Source organism: Martes martes (genome assembly GCF_963455335.1).
Source record: "Martes martes genome assembly, chromosome: 9".
In the NCBI taxonomy this organism is placed as follows: domain Eukaryota; kingdom Metazoa; phylum Chordata; class Mammalia; order Carnivora; family Mustelidae; genus Martes; species Martes martes.
Window position 1 is genome coordinate 104,710,095 of NC_137896.1, and position 19,635 is coordinate 104,729,729.

The following is a 19,635-nucleotide window of genomic DNA, read 5'->3' on the forward strand; positions in this document are numbered from 1 at the left end:
AACTGTTCATCACAGTCTTACGGAACCTCTTACACCCAAGCCCAGTCACGACCTTTAACGGCCCTCAGTGCCACAGGATTATGGAATCCGCTTCCAAATCATATTCAAAAGTAAAATTTACTAATCTCCTAAGTACATATAAATAAAGGCCAACAAAGTTCTGATTTCCTTCTAGGCCTACTAGAGTTTATTAAAAAATTAAATTTCTACAGACAAGGGCACCTGGGTGGCTCAGTGGGTTAAGCCTCTGCCTTCGGCTCAGGTCATGATCTCAGAGTCCTGGGATCGAGTCCCGAATCGGGCTCTCTGCTTGGCAGGGAGCCTGCTTCCCTTCCTCTCTCTGCCTGCCTCTCTGCCTACTTGTGTAGGCCGAGTGTGCCTCTCTGCCTACTTGTCTATCAAAATAAATAAATAAAATCTTTAATAAAAAAGAAAAAAATAATAAATCGCTACAGACCCATTCTACCACCTCTCCTCCTGCCCAACATGTTCGGTTTTATCTGCTTATTTAGTTTCCCCTGCTTTGCTTGTCCTGTCTGCCGATCTGGTTAACCCAACACTGCCCGGACCCTCCTCTTTGCCTGACCCTCCAGGCAGGGGCCACTTTATTTTTGTAATCAGCACATAAGGCTGTTTCTGTCTATAACCAATCTGGAGTGATGTAGCCAAAAGCATGACTGCATATGGTGTGGAGAAAGCATGTTCCGTGCTACCAAAACACAAGTGGTAACGACAGTCACCACCAAAGCAGTGCCTATATCCCAAGTTCTCCTCTCCAGCACTTTACACGTTTTAACTTTATCCTTCCAAACTCTTGCAACGTCACCAATAGGTGGCTGAGCTGACATTCCCAGGCAGGTGTGATGCCACTATGGGTCAGAATGGCTCAGCCTGCGGGGACAATGGAGCCAGCAGGCTAAGCTAGCCGATCTCGGAGAGGAAATGAGATAGTCCTAGAAGGAAATCTGCTAAGAACCAATGGAAAGCTCCTCTGGGAGCCTCTTCCGGGCCTTCTGAGAGCCTTACGGGCAGCTCGGAGTACGGCAGGGCTCCTTCCAGCTCCTGAACTCGGTGTGATCCCCGGTGGCACTGTGCTCAGGTTCATCGTTTGCATCAAAGTCGTCGTCCATGGGCCCGTCAGGGAAGTCCTCGCAGTCACTCTCCTCTACCTCGGCATTGATGTCAAACACCTGCTCGTTTTTCTTGAACTTGTCTACCAGAGCAGAGACAGACTGCAGAGGACAAAGAGAGGATTCTCTAGTTCTCGCCATCCATGCAGCCTGGAGTAACAGCCTGCCTGGACGCCTTCTTAGTCCTGAGTTCCAGGTTCCAGCCTCCCCTCCTGGCTCGCTCTCCCCAGAGTCAAGGTTCTCACGAGAGTAAGGTACTGAGGAAGTTTATACTGTGCGGCACAGGATGAGACTGTGTTGTCTTTAGGCACATTTCGTAAAACATGAAACAGGAATTGGCATCCATTAACTACATGTTTAGAGAAAACGGTTTTCCATGGAGACCATTTATTCTGGAAGTGATAGTAAGTAGGCTAAAGGGGGCCAAGCTAAAAATATACAGAGAAAAGCTTTACACATGACAGTTTCTCAGGAAACTCTGTGCCAAGGGACTCAACCCTGAAGAGCAGGAAATTCCTTGAGCCTGACAGCAGCCTGAGACCAAAGGCCTGGAATTAACCATGTTCAAGGGGACAGCCGATTAAAAAAAAAAAGTGCACCCAGGAATGACAGGGCTGCCTCACTCTCATTTCTACCCCCCAGGTTTTGGTCCCTACAGAAGTGCCAAGGGAAATATTTTCTGTACTCCTGGCTAAATAAAAACGATGCCACGGTTTCGGGTTCTCACTGGGCAGAACTTGTCTTGGGCCATCTCACTGAAACCACGAGCAGCTGGACAAATGCCCAGAGCCCTCAGAAGTCTAAAAGTTGAACTCACCTCATTATGTGTCTCACTGTCCCATTTCGTGAACTGGAACCCGGCCAGGGAAGGGCAGATCTGGCCGTCCTCTGCACACTGCTGCATGGGCGCTGGAGAGGGCAGGAGGGAGCAAAGAGTGTGGATGTTGCATGCCCTCCCCACCTCAGAGTGACCAGGGTAGCACGATGGAGAAGATAGGATCCGTCACCCCCGGTTCTGTGGCAGAGGCTGGCTAGTGGCCAAGCTCCAGGTCACAGACTTCTGTCCAGGGAGAGGGTAGTGCTCAGACAACACAACTACCTTGGAGGGAGGCCCCACACTAGCACTCCAAGAATTATTAAAAGATTAGGGCAGAAGCCTAAAGCATAGACATTTGACTCCGAAATGGACTCCAAGCCCTCTGTTGGAGTTGGGAAATCAAAAACTCTCGAAGTGTACTAACGGCATGATCAATCACACAATGTTACTTATTTTAGTCCTAAACTAAGCGAGGTACTTTACAGAATTAAAGTCCCAGTTGACAGCATAAACTTGAAAAATACACTATTAGCACAAATATTTGTACTTAGAAAACTGTAGGCAAGAATAGAAAGGAGGAAAGCAGCCCCTGTAACATCTGCGAAGTCCTGGAGGGAAAGGAGCAATTTCATGTGACCCACAAGTGTAGCTACTGTATTCCTGCCCAACCATGCACCCAGATGATCCCCCCAGAGTGTGGAGGGTAGGATGGGAGGGGGGATAAAACCCCTGCCAGGCCAGTAAAAGGGGCTGACGAAAGGACAGGGCCAGGGATGCCTGGGTGGCTCAGTCGGTTAAGCGTCTGCCCTTGGCTCTGGTCATGTTCCCGGGGTTCCAGGATCGAGTCCTGCATTGGGCTCCCCGCTCAGCGGGAAGTTTGATTCTACCTCTGCCTGCCTCTTCCCCTGCTTATGCTAGCTTTCTCACTCTCTAATAAAATCTTAAAAAAAAAAAAAAAAAAAAAAAAGAACAGGTCCATTCTCAGACTACCAAGGTGGAGTATGAAAATAACTCACAATGCCCTCTTCTCCTCAGGACACCCTGGATTGGTAACAAATAAGAACAAGGCCCCTTTGGCTCAACAAAAGCCTATTACAGCCCCTTTTCCAAGTCCAAACTCTGACATTCCTGGCTAGCCCCAGGACCCTGAGAAGTGACTGAGAGCCTTGGCTGTTAAGGGGCCTATGAGGAATGTGGCACATATGGGCCAAGAGCAATGGCGAGCGTTAGCTACTGCTGTTAGCCTCTGTGCTACAGAGGGGAAAGAAGTCCGTTTTTCCCAAAAGGATGCCCAACAGGGCATTCCAGAGGAAGCTTCTGGGTAATTTAAACAAGCAACATCATGACGGGCGTATCATGGAACCCATGGCTGTACGGAAACTTTTCTGATGACCGAAATGCCCTGGTGAAACGCGTCATGTGTACCCACCTTTTAAATCTGTCGCTTCCACCCAACCTAAATCTGGCAGCTCCAGGGGTTCCTCGGTGGACAGAGTCTGCACATCGGAAGGAAACAGCAGCTCGCTTCTGTAGTCATGGCAGTGGAGGGTAGACAGAAACACCCCTGCTGTGCTGCACTCATCAAACGAGGCCGCTGTCTTCTGAAACATGGGGTCGATCTGAGCGAAAAACAGAACCGGCAAGTTAAGGGATACAGACAAAGCAAACAAAATCTCCTTCCCTGGACTTTGTTCATTCCAGGATATCTCGGCATGTGATCAAAATCGGGAGAGGGCTTTCTAATAGATCAATAAAATCCCATCCTAGCAGACACTAATTGAAAAGGAAGCCTATGTGTGGTCAGCTGAATAAAGGTACAGCGTTCAAGTACACAGGAAGTGGCAACAAGCTTCTACTCTGTCACTGTTTATAATCCACACGAACAGTACGCTTCTGCTGGCCTCCTTCCACAAGTCACTGTTTTGAAATGGCTAACCTAGTACAATGGTATCACCACAAATTCCTTGGACTTAAAAAGCCTGTGTGATGGATCTGTTCACAAGATCCCATTATTACTCTAGGCAGAAATATTTTCACAGATCTGGAGAACACAACCAAGAGATTCAGGATAAAGACAGGCAGAGTCAGCAGGACTAGATGGATGGGTAAAAGACGGGAGAGGCCCTAAGAGGGCCCCAAGGCTGGGGTAAGAAGCAGGAGTGGCACAGCCAGGTGACAGCAATCCCGAAGGCAGACTGGGGCACAGTGCATGAGAATGAGGACAGAGCAAGACCCAGGCACGTGTGGCAAGAGTGCAGAAGCCACTTGACTCTACCGGTGGCCCTATGACAGGAAACATGTTGGGTATTAGGTTCACAAGTCTCCTGTATGTCCCAGGACATAGCTACTGTGGAGAGAAGGGGCCTCAGGGAAGAAGACAGATGTGGATCTCTGGCTCATTCCTGGCCCCCTTGGTTCTGAACCTGACCTTGCCAGAACTGAGATTCTCCTCTTACCTTTCCAGTAAGCCTATCTCAGCATCCTTCCAGCCCCCAGACTATGACATACATCAACTCCACGTTCTCCCTGTCTCCTTACCCCTCAGGCTGTCAGTTACACACCCTGGCAGGGCTTCCTCCAAGCACATCTCTACCATCTACCCCTTCCTTTTTCACCCCTGTTGCCACCAATACAACCCACACCTGAGTTAACCCTTGTCTCTGGTTGCTCCCATTTCCTATCCTAAAAATACTAGTGTTGTTACTCTCATTCCCTTCCTCAAATGCCAACTAGAGCGCTGGCTTCCCACCTGGAGCCCCACACCCTGAGAGTTCCTATGTGGGTAGTTAGTGAAAACTCAGCATTTCAAAGAGTCAACACAGAAACTGTAAACACCAAAATGAAGCTGAAAACACTAAGACAATTACCCTCACTTTTTGTCTAGTGAGAACAACGGCTCTTTCATATAAATTGGATCTGATTGACATTTTTGAGTTCTTTGATGGGAAAATGAATTACTGGTGACGGCATAGTTTAGTAGATGAAACTTTTGCCCCCCCCCCTTTTTTTTAATACTAATCTCTAAACCCAGCATGGGGCTCAAAGTCATGACCCCAAGGTCAAGTGCTGCGTGCTCTACAGACTGAGCCAGCCAGGCACACCAGGTAGGTGAATCTTTTGAAACAAGGGTCCACAGCAAGGAAGAGTAAGAGTAAAAGGAGACCCTATACTTCCCACTTCTTTCTTGAAGGTTCTCTCCACCTACCAGCTCCTACGCATTCATTTTATTTCATTTTATTTGTTTATTTAAAGACTTTATTTGTCAGAGAGAATGTGCACAACAAACTGCATGGTAAAGTCTAGGGCTGTTTCAGCTTTGTGAGTAAATCCTGGAGTCTAGCCAAACTTGTACACTGTCCAGCTCCTTAAAGAACCAGAACTTTCCTGTTTCATGGCTTTTGCTTGTGCCTCTGCCTAGAATCACCTTCCTGGCAAGGTCCGTCTGACAAATACCTACCTTTCCTTTAAGGCCCAGCTCAAATTTCACCTCTTCCATAAACTCTGACCTCCACCCACTCTGATTTCCTATAGTATGTGCCTTGAACTTCCTTGCATTGTATCCATTTGTGCTCTCATGGTATAAAAAACTGGAGCATAATCAGATTGGAATCTCCTGTGATAGCAAACATTTTGAACACAGAGAGCTGTGTCCAAAACAGATCAGCTCACACACAAATAAGAGTTCTCAACTGGTCTAGACACACCCACAGAATGTTTGCTTTCTCATCTCCATGCCATCTCCAAGAGAATGCAGGTTCAGGAATAAGTTGAAACTTCAAATTCTAGGTTTCTGACAATCCCTCGCTCTTGTTTATCCTCCGAATTGGGCTCTGGGCTATTATAAGTTTACAGCAGATGACAGAACAAAAAAAGCTTTTTAGGATTGGGGTACTCAGTGTTTCTTCAAGACTAGTGGTTTCGTTTGGCATAACTGTGGCTGACCACCACAGGCTGAGAGGGACCAGTGCTGTTTGCTCCCTTGTTTTCTCTTTAGAACAATGGGAAAGGCTGGTTAGTACAAGCGTCCTCAGACTCCCCAGAATTGGATCTATCTGGTTGGAAAAAAATGACTGGGAACAGAATTTCCAACTGTGTTGTTGAACTGACATTTCACTATAGATACAAAAATAGAGGCAAGAATGACAGTGAAATAATACTCAGACTATCTAAGAAGGGGGAAAAACATGGAGAGTTGGGGTGGGGAAGGGAAGGTGGGAGAGAATTATATGGCTCCCCCTCAGATATATACAACATATTGCCGTGGATAAAGTACTTTGCCAGGGACAGATTCATGACCACAAAACCCGTATGTGGATGGGACTGGTGTTAACCTGTTGCGATAGTTTAACAAAGTAAAATTCAGAACCTTTTCCCAGGGCCACACAGCTAAGATAGCAGAACGAGGACGTGAACTTTCTATCTGCTTCCCCCAAATCTGGTACTACCCAGTGTCAACGCTGATATATGAAGAAATACCACTACCCCCTGCAGAGAGCCAGCCACCCTTGTTTTCCCCGCTCCCTCTTCAGCCTCAGCCTCAGTGTCTCCACCTTCCTCCAGTCCATCCACACAAAGTCCTCACAATAGGATAGGATGGAGAGGCATCTGGGTAGCTCAGTTGGTTAAGCGACTGCCCTCGGCTCAGGTCATGATCCCAGGGTCCCAGGATGGAGCCCTGAGGTGGGCTCCTTGCTCAACAGGGAGCCTGCTTCTCCCTTTTGCTCTGCCTGCTACTCAGCCTGCTTGTGCTCTCCATCAAATAAATAAATAAAATCTTAAAAAAAAAAAAAAAGTGTAGGCTGGAACCGCTAGGCAAGCCCAGAGCAGAATAGCCCCATCACTCAGAGTGAACCCAGCAAGGCTCCTCACTCCTAGCCCGTGTGCTCCGTCTCTACCAACTACCATCTGCCATGAGGCCACCAAGACTAATCTCATCATTGTCCTTCCTTTAGTTTATTAGTCACACATAAAAGACCCAGGTCCACCCAGGATTCTACATTCCCCCGGCTCTAAAACCTAGAAAGACTTGACATTGCCTCTTTGTTCCCCATCCCCCTCTGCTAACAATGGATATTTTCTCCCCCAGGATCCTCTAGATAGTCCCTATATTCCCCACTTCTTTCTTGAAGCGCTAACTCATTCATTTTTTGTTGTTGTTGTTGTTTATTTGTTTTGAGAATTATTTGTCAGAGTGAAAGAGAACATAAACACGAGCAGGGGGAGCGGCAGGCAGAGGGAGAAGCAGGGTCCCAGCTGAGCAAGAAGCCCAATGCAGGACCCGATCCCAGGACCCTGGGATCATGACCTGAGCTGAAGGCAGAAACTTAACCGACTGAGCCACCCAGGCAACCCTAACTCATTCATTTTAAATTGGGGATGATACCATTCTCAAGGGCATGAAAACTAGTTCTTGGGGAAGGGTAAAAAAAAAAACTTAGAAATTACCATAACCAGGGTGCCTGGGTGGCTCAGTCCTTAAGCATCTGCCTTCGGCTCGGGTCATGATCCCAGGGTCCCAGGGTCCTGGGATCGAGGCCTGCATCAGGCTCCCTGCTTCTCCCTTTCCCACTCCCCGCTTGTGTTCCCTCTCTCTCTGTGTCTCTGTCAAATGAATAAATAAAATCTTAGGGAAAAAAAAAAAAAAAAGAAATCACATTAACTTGTGAATCTCCAAGCCTCAACCCTACCTGGTAAAATCTTATTCTATAATCATTCATTTCAAGGGCAGAGGGTAGGAAGAAAAGATCTAAAAAGGGCCCTGAAGGGGCAAGGAAAATGACAAAAGGCTGAGGAGCACTGCATCAATGGAACCCGGCCTGCCCAAGGGCATTGCTTCCCCACGGGCCAGTGTGGTTGCTTCCTCTCCTGCAGCCCTCCAGCCTCTGGCCTAGATGTGGGATAGGTGAGTTCCTTGTTCCTCCTCACTGCTTCCAGACTATTCTCCTTCCCAAGTCCTAAAACCTTCCACTTTGAACGTTGTAAGGTCAGACCTTATCAGCCTCTGCCCATCTATGTTTCGATCACCTTTCAATCCTCCTTTCTTTCCCCTTCTTGGAAGATTTTAATATTAGCTCTTGGCTCATTACTATTCTCCAACTTTGCTGCTGTCCTAGTTTTTGGTGATTTTAATATCCATATATTGATCCATCCAACACTGTGGCTTCTCAGTTCCTTGATATCCTCACCTTCAATGGCTGTGACCTTCATCCCGAAAACCCCAGGACTTCAAGAGATCTCTTGGTTGTTCTCTGAACTTTCCAGAACTATGACTACAGCCTCTCTGTATGCTCAACTCCAAGTGCCCCTGGCCCCACCTCTTAACATTCCAGCCAACACCTTCTGGTCTCAAACACCAAGAAGTCTTTGGCCCACTGTGCCCTAAAACCCACTGTTCATAGGGCTTTCTGCTCTCTCTCATTCCCCTCTTTTTCTGGCTGAAGTCCCATAGGCAGTGATTGTCACCCCTCCCTTGCATGTGCTTGTCACTCCAATGTTCCTCTCTAGCCATGTCACACTGACTCAGCAAAACCCAATCCCGTGTTCAATCCACTTTCTGCCCGCCTCGTGCTCACACCCACACAGCTAACCATAGCTAGAGAAACTCACAAACTCATGCTGACTGACTTCACTTTAAATCCATCTGCCACAGCCCCCACGTTGACAACCCTGAGTGTTGTCTGGGAAGCAAACTCTACTTCCCCAGTCCATTTGCTCCCCCCCTCTCCTACTTTTTTCCTGCTTTTTTCCTCTCTTCAAACATTTACCTTTCCTCCTCCACGCTCAGTCAGTTGATGTCCTGGCTTCCTATTTCAAGGTGAGGGGGGCACGACCAAAATCTCCCACATGGGCGCACTCACATCCCATCGCCCACCAGCCATGGGTGCTCCTTAGCCAAGCTCTGTCGGGGCTGTCCATTCCCTTCCCTTCTCACATGCTCAAGGACTCCACTCGAGCAACTCTCCTCTCTGGTCCACTAGACTGCTGCCATCAAGTAAACATGCTGTTCATCCTCCCATTAAAAAAGCAAAAAACAAGAAAACCCTCTAGACCTTACTTTCCCCTTCATTTGCCACCCATTACTCTGTTACACTTTACAACAAAACTCTTCAAAAGACCAGCCTATTCTGCCTTCATTCCTCTCTTGCCATGTGAGTGCCCCCATTATTAGGAAAAATTTCAGGCTTACAAGTGTTGGAACAGTAATAAGAACCTCTGTGTTACATTTACGTAGATTCCCCACTGGGTAACATTTTGCATATTAGCTTTCCCTCTCCACCCCCCGGACCCCAAACCTTTTGGAAAGTAGATATGCTGACAATTTACCTCTCTGCCAGTTATTAAGCGATTGCCTCTCAGCCCCTGTCCTACCTTCTACTGGCCACTCTGTGATGCTGGTTCTGGGACCACATCTGGGCTTTGCCAGCAGCTCCCTGGTGGCCTCCACCAGTCAGGGGCACTATAGGGAGACAGCAAGGCTAGAAGGGACTTGCTTCTTTCTGTAGCCTTCCAGTTCCTGTCATCCAACAGGGCTGCTTCAGCCCAGATGCAGCAGTCCTCCCCTACCTATAGCACTATCTGAGTTTAATCTGCACTTTTTCTCACACTCACAGAACCAGCCTCATCGTATGCCCCTCATAGACACAAGCACCAACCAGCATGTCCTCCTCAGAGGTCTGGGTCCTGGGGTCACGAGCCCCTCTTTCAAACTCAGGGACACCAGCGCCAGCCAAGCAGCGCCCCTTCCCTGGAGGTCTGAGTTTCTACTCCAGAAACTCAGAATGGTGAGCCATTCGCCAAGCTCACCAGTGGCCCTAGGCTTCCACTTTGACATGGCTAATCACTCTCTTCTCCCTGACACTTTCCCATTTGGGTGCCACACTTTCCTAGTTTTCCTCCTACCCACAGAGGATGTTTCCTCTGTGGCTCTCTGAACTCTTAAGATTGGGGTATTCCAGGCCTCAGTTCTTTTTCCACATATGCTCATTCCCTTGGTGATCAATTCCAGTCTCAACCTTAGCTGTCATTTACAAACGTTGTGGCGGTAGAAGAGTAATCTAGTCCACTGTTGGTGGGATAGTAGGCTGGTACAACCTGTTTTTTTTTTTTTTTTTTTTAAAGATTTTATTTATTTATTTGACAGAGAGAGACCATGAGTAGGCAGAGAGGCAGGCAGAGAGAAAGAGAGGAGGAAGCAGGCTCTCCGCCGAGCAGAGACCCCGATGCAGGACTCGATCCCAGGACCCTGAGATCATGACCTGAGCCCAAAGGCAGAGGCTTAACCCACTGAGCCACCCAGGTGCCCCTGGTACAACCTGTTTTTGAGGGCAATGGAAATCCCATGACTCAGAATGTTCTTATGGATACACTCTCAGAAGAGCACAAAGATAATATGTACAAGAACATTCACTAAGTTACTGTTTTTAACAGCAATATTTTTTTAAAGATTTTTTATTTATTCATTTGAGACAGAGAGAGAGCCTGAGCAAAGGGAGAGGTTCAGGGAGTGGGAGAAGCAGACTCCCTGCTAAGCCAGGAGCCCGATGTGGGACTCAATCCCAGGACACTGCGATCATGACCTAAGCCAAAGGCAGATGCTTAACCAACTGAGCCACCCAAGTGCCCAACAGCAACATTTTAAAAAAGCTTGTACCAACACTGTTGCTTTAAATTAATTATGCTAGGGGCGCCTGGGTGGCTCAGTGGGTTAAAGCCTCTGCCTTCGGCTCAGGTCATGATCCCAGAGTCCTGGGATCGAGCCCCACATCAGGCTCTCTGCTCAGCAGTGAGCCTGCTTCCTCCTCTCTCTCTCTGCCTGCCTCTCTGCCTACTTGTGATCTCTATCTGTTAAATAAATAAATAAAATCTTTAAGAACAAAAAAAAATTAAAAAAATAAATTAATTAACTATGCTAAACATAAGTGAGGCCTCTGGGTTTCTTTAAGTAGAAACTCCTTAGGATTCGCCAGATCATAAGGGTGTTTAGAGCAAGGACTCTGGAGCCAGACCACTTAGCTTCAAATCCTAGCTTATTTACAAGCAGCATCATTTGGGGCAAGTTACTTAACAGCACTGTACTTTGATAACCTCCTCAGAAAATATAACAAGGATGTTGTGAAGATTAAGTGAGGTCACATGGCTCAGACTTAGGGCTGCACAGGGCGCCCAGTGAATGCATAAAAATATGTTAGCTATCATCATCTCTTCTGCATGTTCCTGGAAAGAAAATTAATGGTTTAATTGATCAAAGTCCTCGGTAATGTGCCATCTCCTTCTACTCAATCATCCTGAAATATTGGGGGAAAAGCAGGGACTTACACCCATGAGTCTTAATGTGAAGCTAAGGGAAGATAATGCAGATGCCACTTACATATTTGACTCCCTTGAGGCCCAAGCAGGTACATACCAGTAAGGCAGGCGTGGCCCTGCCAAGTTTCAGCCACTGAGGCTCTGAATTAGTCAGAGACCACCCTGCACCCTGTTCCTCACCTCACACTTCCGATCTGCTTCAGAGACATTGAGGTTGTTCACATTCTGCTCGATGGTTTTGTAGGAGTGCTTCTTTTTTGGCTTTTGAGCCTTTTTCGTTGTTCCTGTTTCAGTAGCACTTCCATCTGAAAGAAGAAATAAGACTAGGTACTGTAAGGATTGCTTTGGGGCATGTAACCAAACTTATATTAAGTCACGTTTTTCAAAACTCTAAAGAGTGATCACAAAAGAAAATGTCATTCTCTCAAAGCAACAGCACATCTCATCTGCAGCTTCCGGAGAAACCTTAAGTATTTGGCTTCTAATACGAGTCAATTCCAAAAGCGCCCCCAAATCAGAACTTCCCCATTTGAAGTTTACTCAGTCTTCCCTAAATATGATCTAAAAGGTCCTTCTCTTTTTCAAAGAAAAACAACTCTAGGGTTTAAGGGTCTTCTCTTTTGAAAATGTTCATGTCTTCAACCGAATGAGATTATCTCTTACGACTTCATTCCAGTATACTACCCAAATAACTACCTGCTATGCCCTTAAGAAAGCCCCCTGAATCCAGTTCCCAACTCATGTACCTGCATCATGGCTCTCTGCTTCTTCCGGGGAGGGTGTGTCTTTGCCCAGCCCCCCAAGGACTCTGTAGACATCAGCATGGACCGCGTCCACACGCACTGCATAGATCTTTGTGCTGGCATCCAGAGTGCCAGCAGCCACCTAGTCCAACAAACAGAGCTCTGCTCAGTGGAGGCATAAAAAGGAACTGCCGAACAGGCAAAACACAGTAAGCTTCATAAAATATTGACTTGCTCTTAAGAAAAAAATGACAAAGATTCCCCTAAGATTGTGACCAAAAAATGACAAAGATTCCCCTAAGACAGTTTAGGAAAGAAGCTAATGAAATGTCTCACACAAGGAAGGTTCTCATGTATCTGCAGGATTCAATGACCGTGCTGTGCTCAGTATCAGAAATAACCACCATTAATTCAGATGCAAGAGGTGAACAGCCTTCTTACTTTAAAGTTGGTCGGTTCAGTGTCTTTCTGTTTAAGAATCTCTGACATAAAATCAATCAAGTGCAAGCCAAAAGCGTTCTTGGTCGTGATTTTCTGCAAACAGAAAAGGGCGGGAAGGTGGGTCACTGACAGCCAAGGCTTCTGTAAATTTTGCTCCCCTGACAGAGGAAGCTACATTCTTACATAGTAACAGCCCACATCTCACCACAGGTATCAATTCCCATAAACACTTGGTGACGCGGCCTAATCCACACAAACTCCTCATTCTCAAGAGCTAGAAAGTGACAGCACACTTCCTGAGTTTTCACCGTGTGTAGACCCTGTTATCAGCACTGCCCACTAAGGGACTCAGTGACCCTGAGAACAAATGAATGTTGCAGGGACTATTCACGTTGTCATTTGATGGAGGAGGACCCTGCAGCAGAGTGCTCAGGTGACTTGCCCAGGCTGTAGAGCTTGTGAATGACAGAGACTGGATTGCAACAGAGGCTGGCTCCAGAACTCACATCATTAACCCCCAAGCAATGCTGCCTCTCTAGATGCACCCCAGGAGGCAGGCAACCTGCCAGAAAGAGCACCGAAGTCCCACATAGCACAGTAAGAGCCTGCGGACCGACATCAGCATTGAGAAGAGTGGCTGGAGAAGGGAAGCACACAATTACCGTCGGTTGTGCATTCTCCACCCAATCAAGAACGCCAGACTTCCCTTGTGACCGAGCTGCAAAATCTTCCCTGATAACCAGCAGATACTCACATTTTCAGTGGACAGTTTGATACAGGTGGAGTAATGTTCTGTAATCTGCGTGTTTGTAAACTTAGGGATCGTGGCTGAAGTGTCAATATTCCTAAATGGAAACCCAAACCAAAACACTTCATTAAGGATCCACGATACTCTAACTTTTCAAAATCCAGACCCCGAACCCATGCAGTGCCCTGGAGACGCAGGGCACCAGGAACCCATGGCAGGGCGGCCACCGCGCAGAGGCACCCAGAGCGCACGCACCTGCTGGACGGGGAGGCCAGCAGGCGAGGCGAGTCCGAGCTGAACTGCAGGTCCAGCACTCGTGAGCGCCGCCGCTGCAGCCGCTCCTTCTCGTCGTCATTCTGAGGAAAGTCTTCAAGGACCGGGGTGCCAGGAGTATTGAGAGGGGCCTTCCGGGGCAGGGACGTGGAGAACACCCGATCCGAAGGTGAGGTGGCACTATGGGGGTGCCCACGGATTTCTGAAGAAAAGCAACTAATTATGGCTGACAGTGATGAAAGAGAATCCTTGCTCAGGAAACCTGCCACGGAATATTTCCTGTATCCAAAGTGGGGGTTGGGGACTGTTATAGGGAGGAAGTTCACTGCCTGTTTCCCTCCAAGATCTTTTCTAACTCTAATATTTCTCTATATAGTTTCTTAGTCGGGTGATGGGTTTCTGACGCTTCCTTGCCAAATTGAGGGGCATGATGAGGTCAAATTAGAGAAGGACTGAGAATCATTCACTGGATTGAACAACCTAGAGGTTATTGGTGACCTTGACAATAGCGGTTTTCCTAGAGTAGCACAGGCAGGAGAAAATCAAATGGGCATAGATTCCAGAGAAGAGAACAGAACAGAAAGAAGAGAAGAGAAATTGGAGAAAGCAGATGGAGACAAGGTTTTCAAAGACTTATAGAAAAGGAAGGACAAAATTGGGAGGGAAGCAGTTGAAAGGGAAGTGAGGTTGAGAAATTAAATTTAAGATGGGAAAAACCCCAGTTTGGTAGAAAGAATGAAGCAAAGAGATTTTATTAGCTTCCTATTGCTGCTATAACAAATTGCCACAAAATGGGGCACCTGGGTGGCTCAGTGGGTTAAAGCCTCTGCCTACGGCTCAGGTCATGATCTCAGGGTCCTGGGATCGAGCCCTGAGTCGGGCTCTCTGCTCAGCGGGGAGCCTGCTTCTCTTCCTCTCTCTCTGCCTACCTCTCTGCCTACTTGTGATCTCTGTCAAATGAATAAATAAAATCTTTAAAAAAAAACAACAAATAACAAATTGCCACAAAGGTAGTGGTTTAAACTAACACAAATGTATTCCCTTGCAGTCCTAGAGTCAGTCTAAAATCGAGGTGTCAGCAAGGGCTGTGTTCTTTTTGGAAGCTTTAGGAAAGAATCTCTTTCTCTGCCTTTTTCAGTTTCTAGAGGCTGCCTGCTTCCTTCACACCATTCCATCCTCTTGTTTGTTTGTTTCTAAAGATTTTATTTATTTATTTGAGAAAGAGAGAGCAGGAACAGGGACAGAGGGAGAAGCAGAATTCCCACCAAGCAGGGAGCCCAATGTGGGCCTTGATCCCAGGACCCCGGGTCATGACCTGACCCAAAGGCAGACATTTAACGGACTGAGATACCCAGGTGCCCCCCAACCTCTTGCTTCTGTCATCACATAGCCGTCTCTGACTCTGAACCTCCTACATCCCTCTTATGAGGGCCACTGTGATTGTGCTGGGCCCATCCAGATAATCTAAGATAGTCTCCCCATCTCGAGGTCCTTAACTTAATCATATCTCAAAAGTCCCTTTTACCATGTAAGATACCATATTCACAGGTTCCAGTCATCTTTGGCAAGGAGGGGGCATTATGCAGAGATCATGTGGAAGGGTAAAGTTGCTGAACAACACACTCAGGCAGGTAAAGGGGAGCAGGTACAATGGGGTGCCTGTGTTAAAGACACAAAGGCAGGTAGGGGAGCAGGTACAATGGGGTGCTTGTGGATGTTCCTTTTGGATTGCTTTCCTCAGTAAAATAAGAAGCACATCAAAACCAAAAACTCAGTAGCTAAGGGTATGGGCCAGGGAAGAGGTACTGGAGATTTCAGGAGAGAAAGGAAGGTCACCTAGGAGCAGGTGAGTGGATGAACGAGGGAATAACCATGATTGCTGGGCAGCTTTAGGGTTCCCTTGAGATCACTGAGTGAGCAAGGGCCAAGACAGAATAGGCCAAGTTGGAATTAATCCGGGTTGTGACTTTTGTTAAGGAAGTATAAACAGACTAGAAGAGGGCAAGGGGCTATAGGTGTATGAAAAGGAGTGATTATAGTGATTGACCATTGAATGTAAGCTAAGTAAGGAGGGGAACAAGGACATGAGAAACATGAGGGACAGGGAAAAGCAAAGAATATACATCTGCTGGGTCAAAAGACTATTGGAGTTTTTGGAGTCAGGGAACAAGAAGGAGTGGAAAGATAGGAGTGGTACTGAGAAGTACGGTGCTTAAAACTGAGATGACAGAGTGGTGCAGCTATTGATAATGACAAGGTCTAGGGTGTGACTGTGGTTGTGAGTGGCTATTGCCTATTTTGGTAGCGCAAGAAACAAGATCACTGGGAGAGAGATGAAGGAACTGAGAGACCTTGGGGGAAGAGGTTTCCAGATTTAAGAATCAAAAGGCTTGGCTTCAAATCCCAGGTCCAGGGGCACCTTGGTGGCTCAGTTGTTAAGCGTCTGCCGTCAGCTCAGGTCATGATAGTGTCCTGGGATCGAGCCCTGCATTGAGCTCCCTGCTTGGCAGGAGGCCTGCTTCTCCCTCTCCCATTCCCCCTGCTTGTGTTCCCTCTCTCACTGTGTCTTTCTCCATCAAATAAATAAATAAATAAAATCTTTAAAAAACAAACAAACCCAGGCCCATCACTTACTAGCTGCAGATTTTTTTTTTTTTTTTTTTTAACAGTAAACCCCACACCCAGTGTGGGGCTTGAACTCATGTTTGAGTTCAAGAGTTGCATGCTCTACAGACCAAGCCAGCCAGGTACCCCATTAGCTGGAGAAATTTTAAGCAAGGGGTGCCTGGGTGGCTCAGTCGTTAAGCGTCTGCCTTTGGTTCAGCTCATGATCCTGGGGTTCAAGAATTGAGCCCCATACTGGGTTCCCTGCATGGCGGGAAGCCTGCTTCTCCCTCTTCCATTCCCCCCACTTGTGTTCACTCTCTCACTGTGTCTCTCCGTCAAATAAATAAATAAAATCTTTTTAAAAAAAAAAAAGAAAAGAAAAGAAATTTTAAGCAAGTAAATGCTCCAAGCATTTGCTTCTTCGTCCTCCAAATAGAAATAAGAACGTGTGTCTCACGTGGCTCTGAATTGGTGATATGAAAAAAAAAAAACAACAACCCAAACCCACAATATAACACATATTTTATGGGGACACATTAAAAAAAAAAGGGATATAGGGGCACCTGGATGGCTTAGTTGGTTAAGTGTCTGACTTTGGCTCATGATCTTGGGCGTCCTGGGATTAAGTCCAAGTTGGACTCTGTGCTCAGCAGGGAGTCTGCTTGTCACTCTCCCTCTCACCATGTCCTGCCCTCACTCATTCTGTCTCTCTCATCAACAAAATCTTAAAAAAAAAAAAAAAAAAAAAAAGTGATACACAATAAACACTAAATGTTGCTCATATAGGGGGAAGGGAACAGAAGTGGTATATAGGGATAAAAGGAAATAAAAAAAAAAATACAAGAACTTCACGTGTTCCACTGATAGTTTCCCTTAAGCTCAAGAGTATGGCTAACATACCTCTCAGCTGAGGTCAAAACAAAAGAAAAAGAAAGAAGAAATGGAAAGGAAGGAGGCAAGAGACATTTTTAGAGACTGAATTAAGAGGAATTGTTACTATCTGGGTCAGGGCCCTTCAAGAGAAGGAGGGGAGTTGGACCTTGAGAGGAGACTTAAACAGAAACAGGAAGCACCGAAGGAGGAACTTGTCTGAGAGGGAAACTCAAGAGGGGATCAGAGGCATGCTTCAATTCTTGGAATATTCTTTCTCTGATTTCTCTCATTTAGATGGTTACTAAGCTCAGACACTCTACACCTACTTCCGTCCCTCCCACTCATTTCTCAGCCCCCTACAGTCTGGCTACCATCCCCACCACTTTATGAAAACTATCTTAACACAATCACCTACAACCTCCATATTGCCAAACCCAATGGCGACTTTTCAGGCCTCATCTCTTGAGATTCAGCAGGATCTGAAACAGATGACAACCCCTTCCAGTGCTTCTTGAAACGATCCTAGCTTCTATGACACCACTCTCTTCTGAGAGAGTTTTCAAGCTCTCCCTTCTCTGTCTAGCTCCTAAATGTTGGTCCTGAGTGTCTTCTCTAGTGCTCGCTTCGGCAGCACATATACTGAATGTCTTCTCTACACGGTTTTCTTAGGGTTCTCACCTGTTCCCGTGGTTTTATGATCCATATGATGATGTCCAAATGTGTTTCTGAGTCTATGGGCCACTTCCCTGAGCTGTATCACCCTCTGAGTGTCAAACTCTTTTCCAAGTGTTTACTGACCCCTCACCTGTCTCATGCATTTACCATGTCCAAAAAATAACTCTAAATTTTCAAGCCTTTTACCAAGACCAAGGCCCTGCCTACCTCAGCGGCCTCACTCACTGTTTAGTAATGATGTTCTCTTTCTAGCCCAAGCCAGGCTCTTTCCTTCCTGCCCTTCTTTTTGCACTTGCTCCTTCTCCCTAGAACGCGTTCCCCAGTGCGCTCTAAGATCTTCCTTGAATCCTCAACCTGAAGGAGCCCCTCCCCTCACTCTGCTGTTTTCAATCACAGCACTCAGCCTCATTTGTAATTCTTTGTTTACGCTCTCCTCAACTAGAATACGAGCTGTCTTCGGCTCAGGTCATGATCCCAGGGTCCTGGGATCGAGTCCCACAACGGGCTCCTTGCTCGGTGGGGAGCCTGCTGCTCTCTCTCCTTCTTGCTCATGCTCTCTCTCACTAGCTCTCTCTCTCTCAAATAAATAAAATCTTTAAAAAAATAGATAACAACCTCCAAAAGACTAGATCGTATCAGTTTTGTTCTTTACAGTATCTCTGCACCTGACAGTGGGTTTGGCGTAAAGGGAGAGCTCAGTTGTTCAATGAATGTAAAAATAAGCGCATGCGTCTTAAGCATTCAGCAGTAACCACAACTTTTTCATGGCCCTGAACTAACATGCAGCCCAGGGAAACCACCTTCCAAGGGAGAGACTCCCTGCACCACGCAGGAGCCCACGGGAAAGGGACCGGAGTGGGGATCGCCCCAGCGCGCTCCCGACGCCGACCCAAGCGGCGTGCTGATTGGCGGGCACACCCCTCCGCCTTCCCCGCTTCCCGCCTCTTCCTCCCCGCGCCTGCCTCCCCCTTGGCCAGGAGCGCAAGGCCAACAACGAGGCCGAGAATATCCGTACCCCCGCTCAGGTCCGCCCGCCGACCCTGCCCGCCCAGAGCACCGTTTCACGCCGACCCCTTCCCGCGGCGCCCCCCACCCACCCAGCCTCACCTGGGCAGGGAGGTCCCATTTTGCTCGCTTTCTCTGGAGCTGGTTTTAAATCGCGCGCCGAGAAACCTTAGCGCCGTAACGGCCGCGGTGACGTCTGTCGTGGGCGGGGCCAGAAGCGCGCCTACGCAGGCGCCCCCGTCCTCGGCGTGTAAAGAGGCGTCGGCGCCTGTGCGGGAGTGCGCTGTGTGGAATCGCTGGCTTCCCGCTGTGTTCCTGTGGGTGGACTGTAGGGGTCCATGGTCCACGGTCCCCCGTCTCCTTTCGAGCGGCAGATGAGGAACTGGGCGCTAAGGACCCACTGTGGAGCAGGATGGGAGAGGGCTCTGTTTTCATGCAATTTACTTTCTAATGGGAGGGAGGGCAGATTTCTAGGAAATAAGGTTAATTTCCCCTAGCGACCTGCTGTAAGGGCAGCAAAACACTAAGGGGGTAGAGAGGGGTGGATGGGGTGAGAAGGAGCCAACAACACGATGAACAAACGTTCCAGGCAGGCGAAGGACAGGTGCAAAATACTTTATGTACATTTTTAAATAAAGGCCATCATTTTTATTCAGATTCATGTGAAAAGCTTCCTGGATATCTACCCCCCCACCCCCACCCACACCCACACACCTCACCCCCGCATATCCCACCACACAAAAGAAAAGGTGAGAAGTGAGAGGGACATAATTTGACATCTTTCCATTGTGCTTCATCTGATCCCAAGAATTGTATTTTTCCCAAATTTATTTGAGAGAGAGAGGGAAGGGAGAGCGCAGAGGGAGAGAGAGAAGCAGACTCCCCGCTGAACAGGGAGCCCCACTCAGGCCTCATCCCAGGAACCCCAGATCCTGACCCAAGGGAAAGGGAGACACTCAGTCGACTGAGCCACCCAGGCACCCCCTGCCCAACCAAGAATTGTATTATGGGAAGAAA

The 19,635-nt window shown here is 47.5% G+C and overlaps 1 protein-coding gene across 1 annotated transcript in view; it reads right to left on the reverse strand.

Moving 5' to 3' along the window:
* Window positions 1-18,809, reverse strand: part of NCAPH (non-SMC condensin I complex subunit H) — a 35,576-nt gene extending 16,767 nt beyond the window's left edge. Inside the window, exons 1-9 of the mRNA XM_080814240.1 lie at window positions 18,721-18,809; window positions 13,441-13,660; window positions 13,192-13,282; window positions 12,438-12,530; window positions 12,000-12,138; window positions 11,434-11,558; window positions 3,377-3,566; window positions 1,948-2,039; window positions 1,027-1,232 (exon numbers count right to left, since the gene is read on the reverse strand). Of these exons, the coding sequence (XP_080670366.1) occupies window positions 1,027-1,232; window positions 1,948-2,039; window positions 3,377-3,566; window positions 11,434-11,558; window positions 12,000-12,138; window positions 12,438-12,530; window positions 13,192-13,282; window positions 13,441-13,660; window positions 18,721-18,739 (1,175 nt within the window). The 5' untranslated portion in view covers window positions 18,740-18,809. The remainder of the gene's footprint in view (window positions 1-1,026; window positions 1,233-1,947; window positions 2,040-3,376; window positions 3,567-11,433; window positions 11,559-11,999; window positions 12,139-12,437; window positions 12,531-13,191; window positions 13,283-13,440; window positions 13,661-18,720) is intronic.
* Window positions 18,810-19,635: the final 826 nt, after the last annotated feature.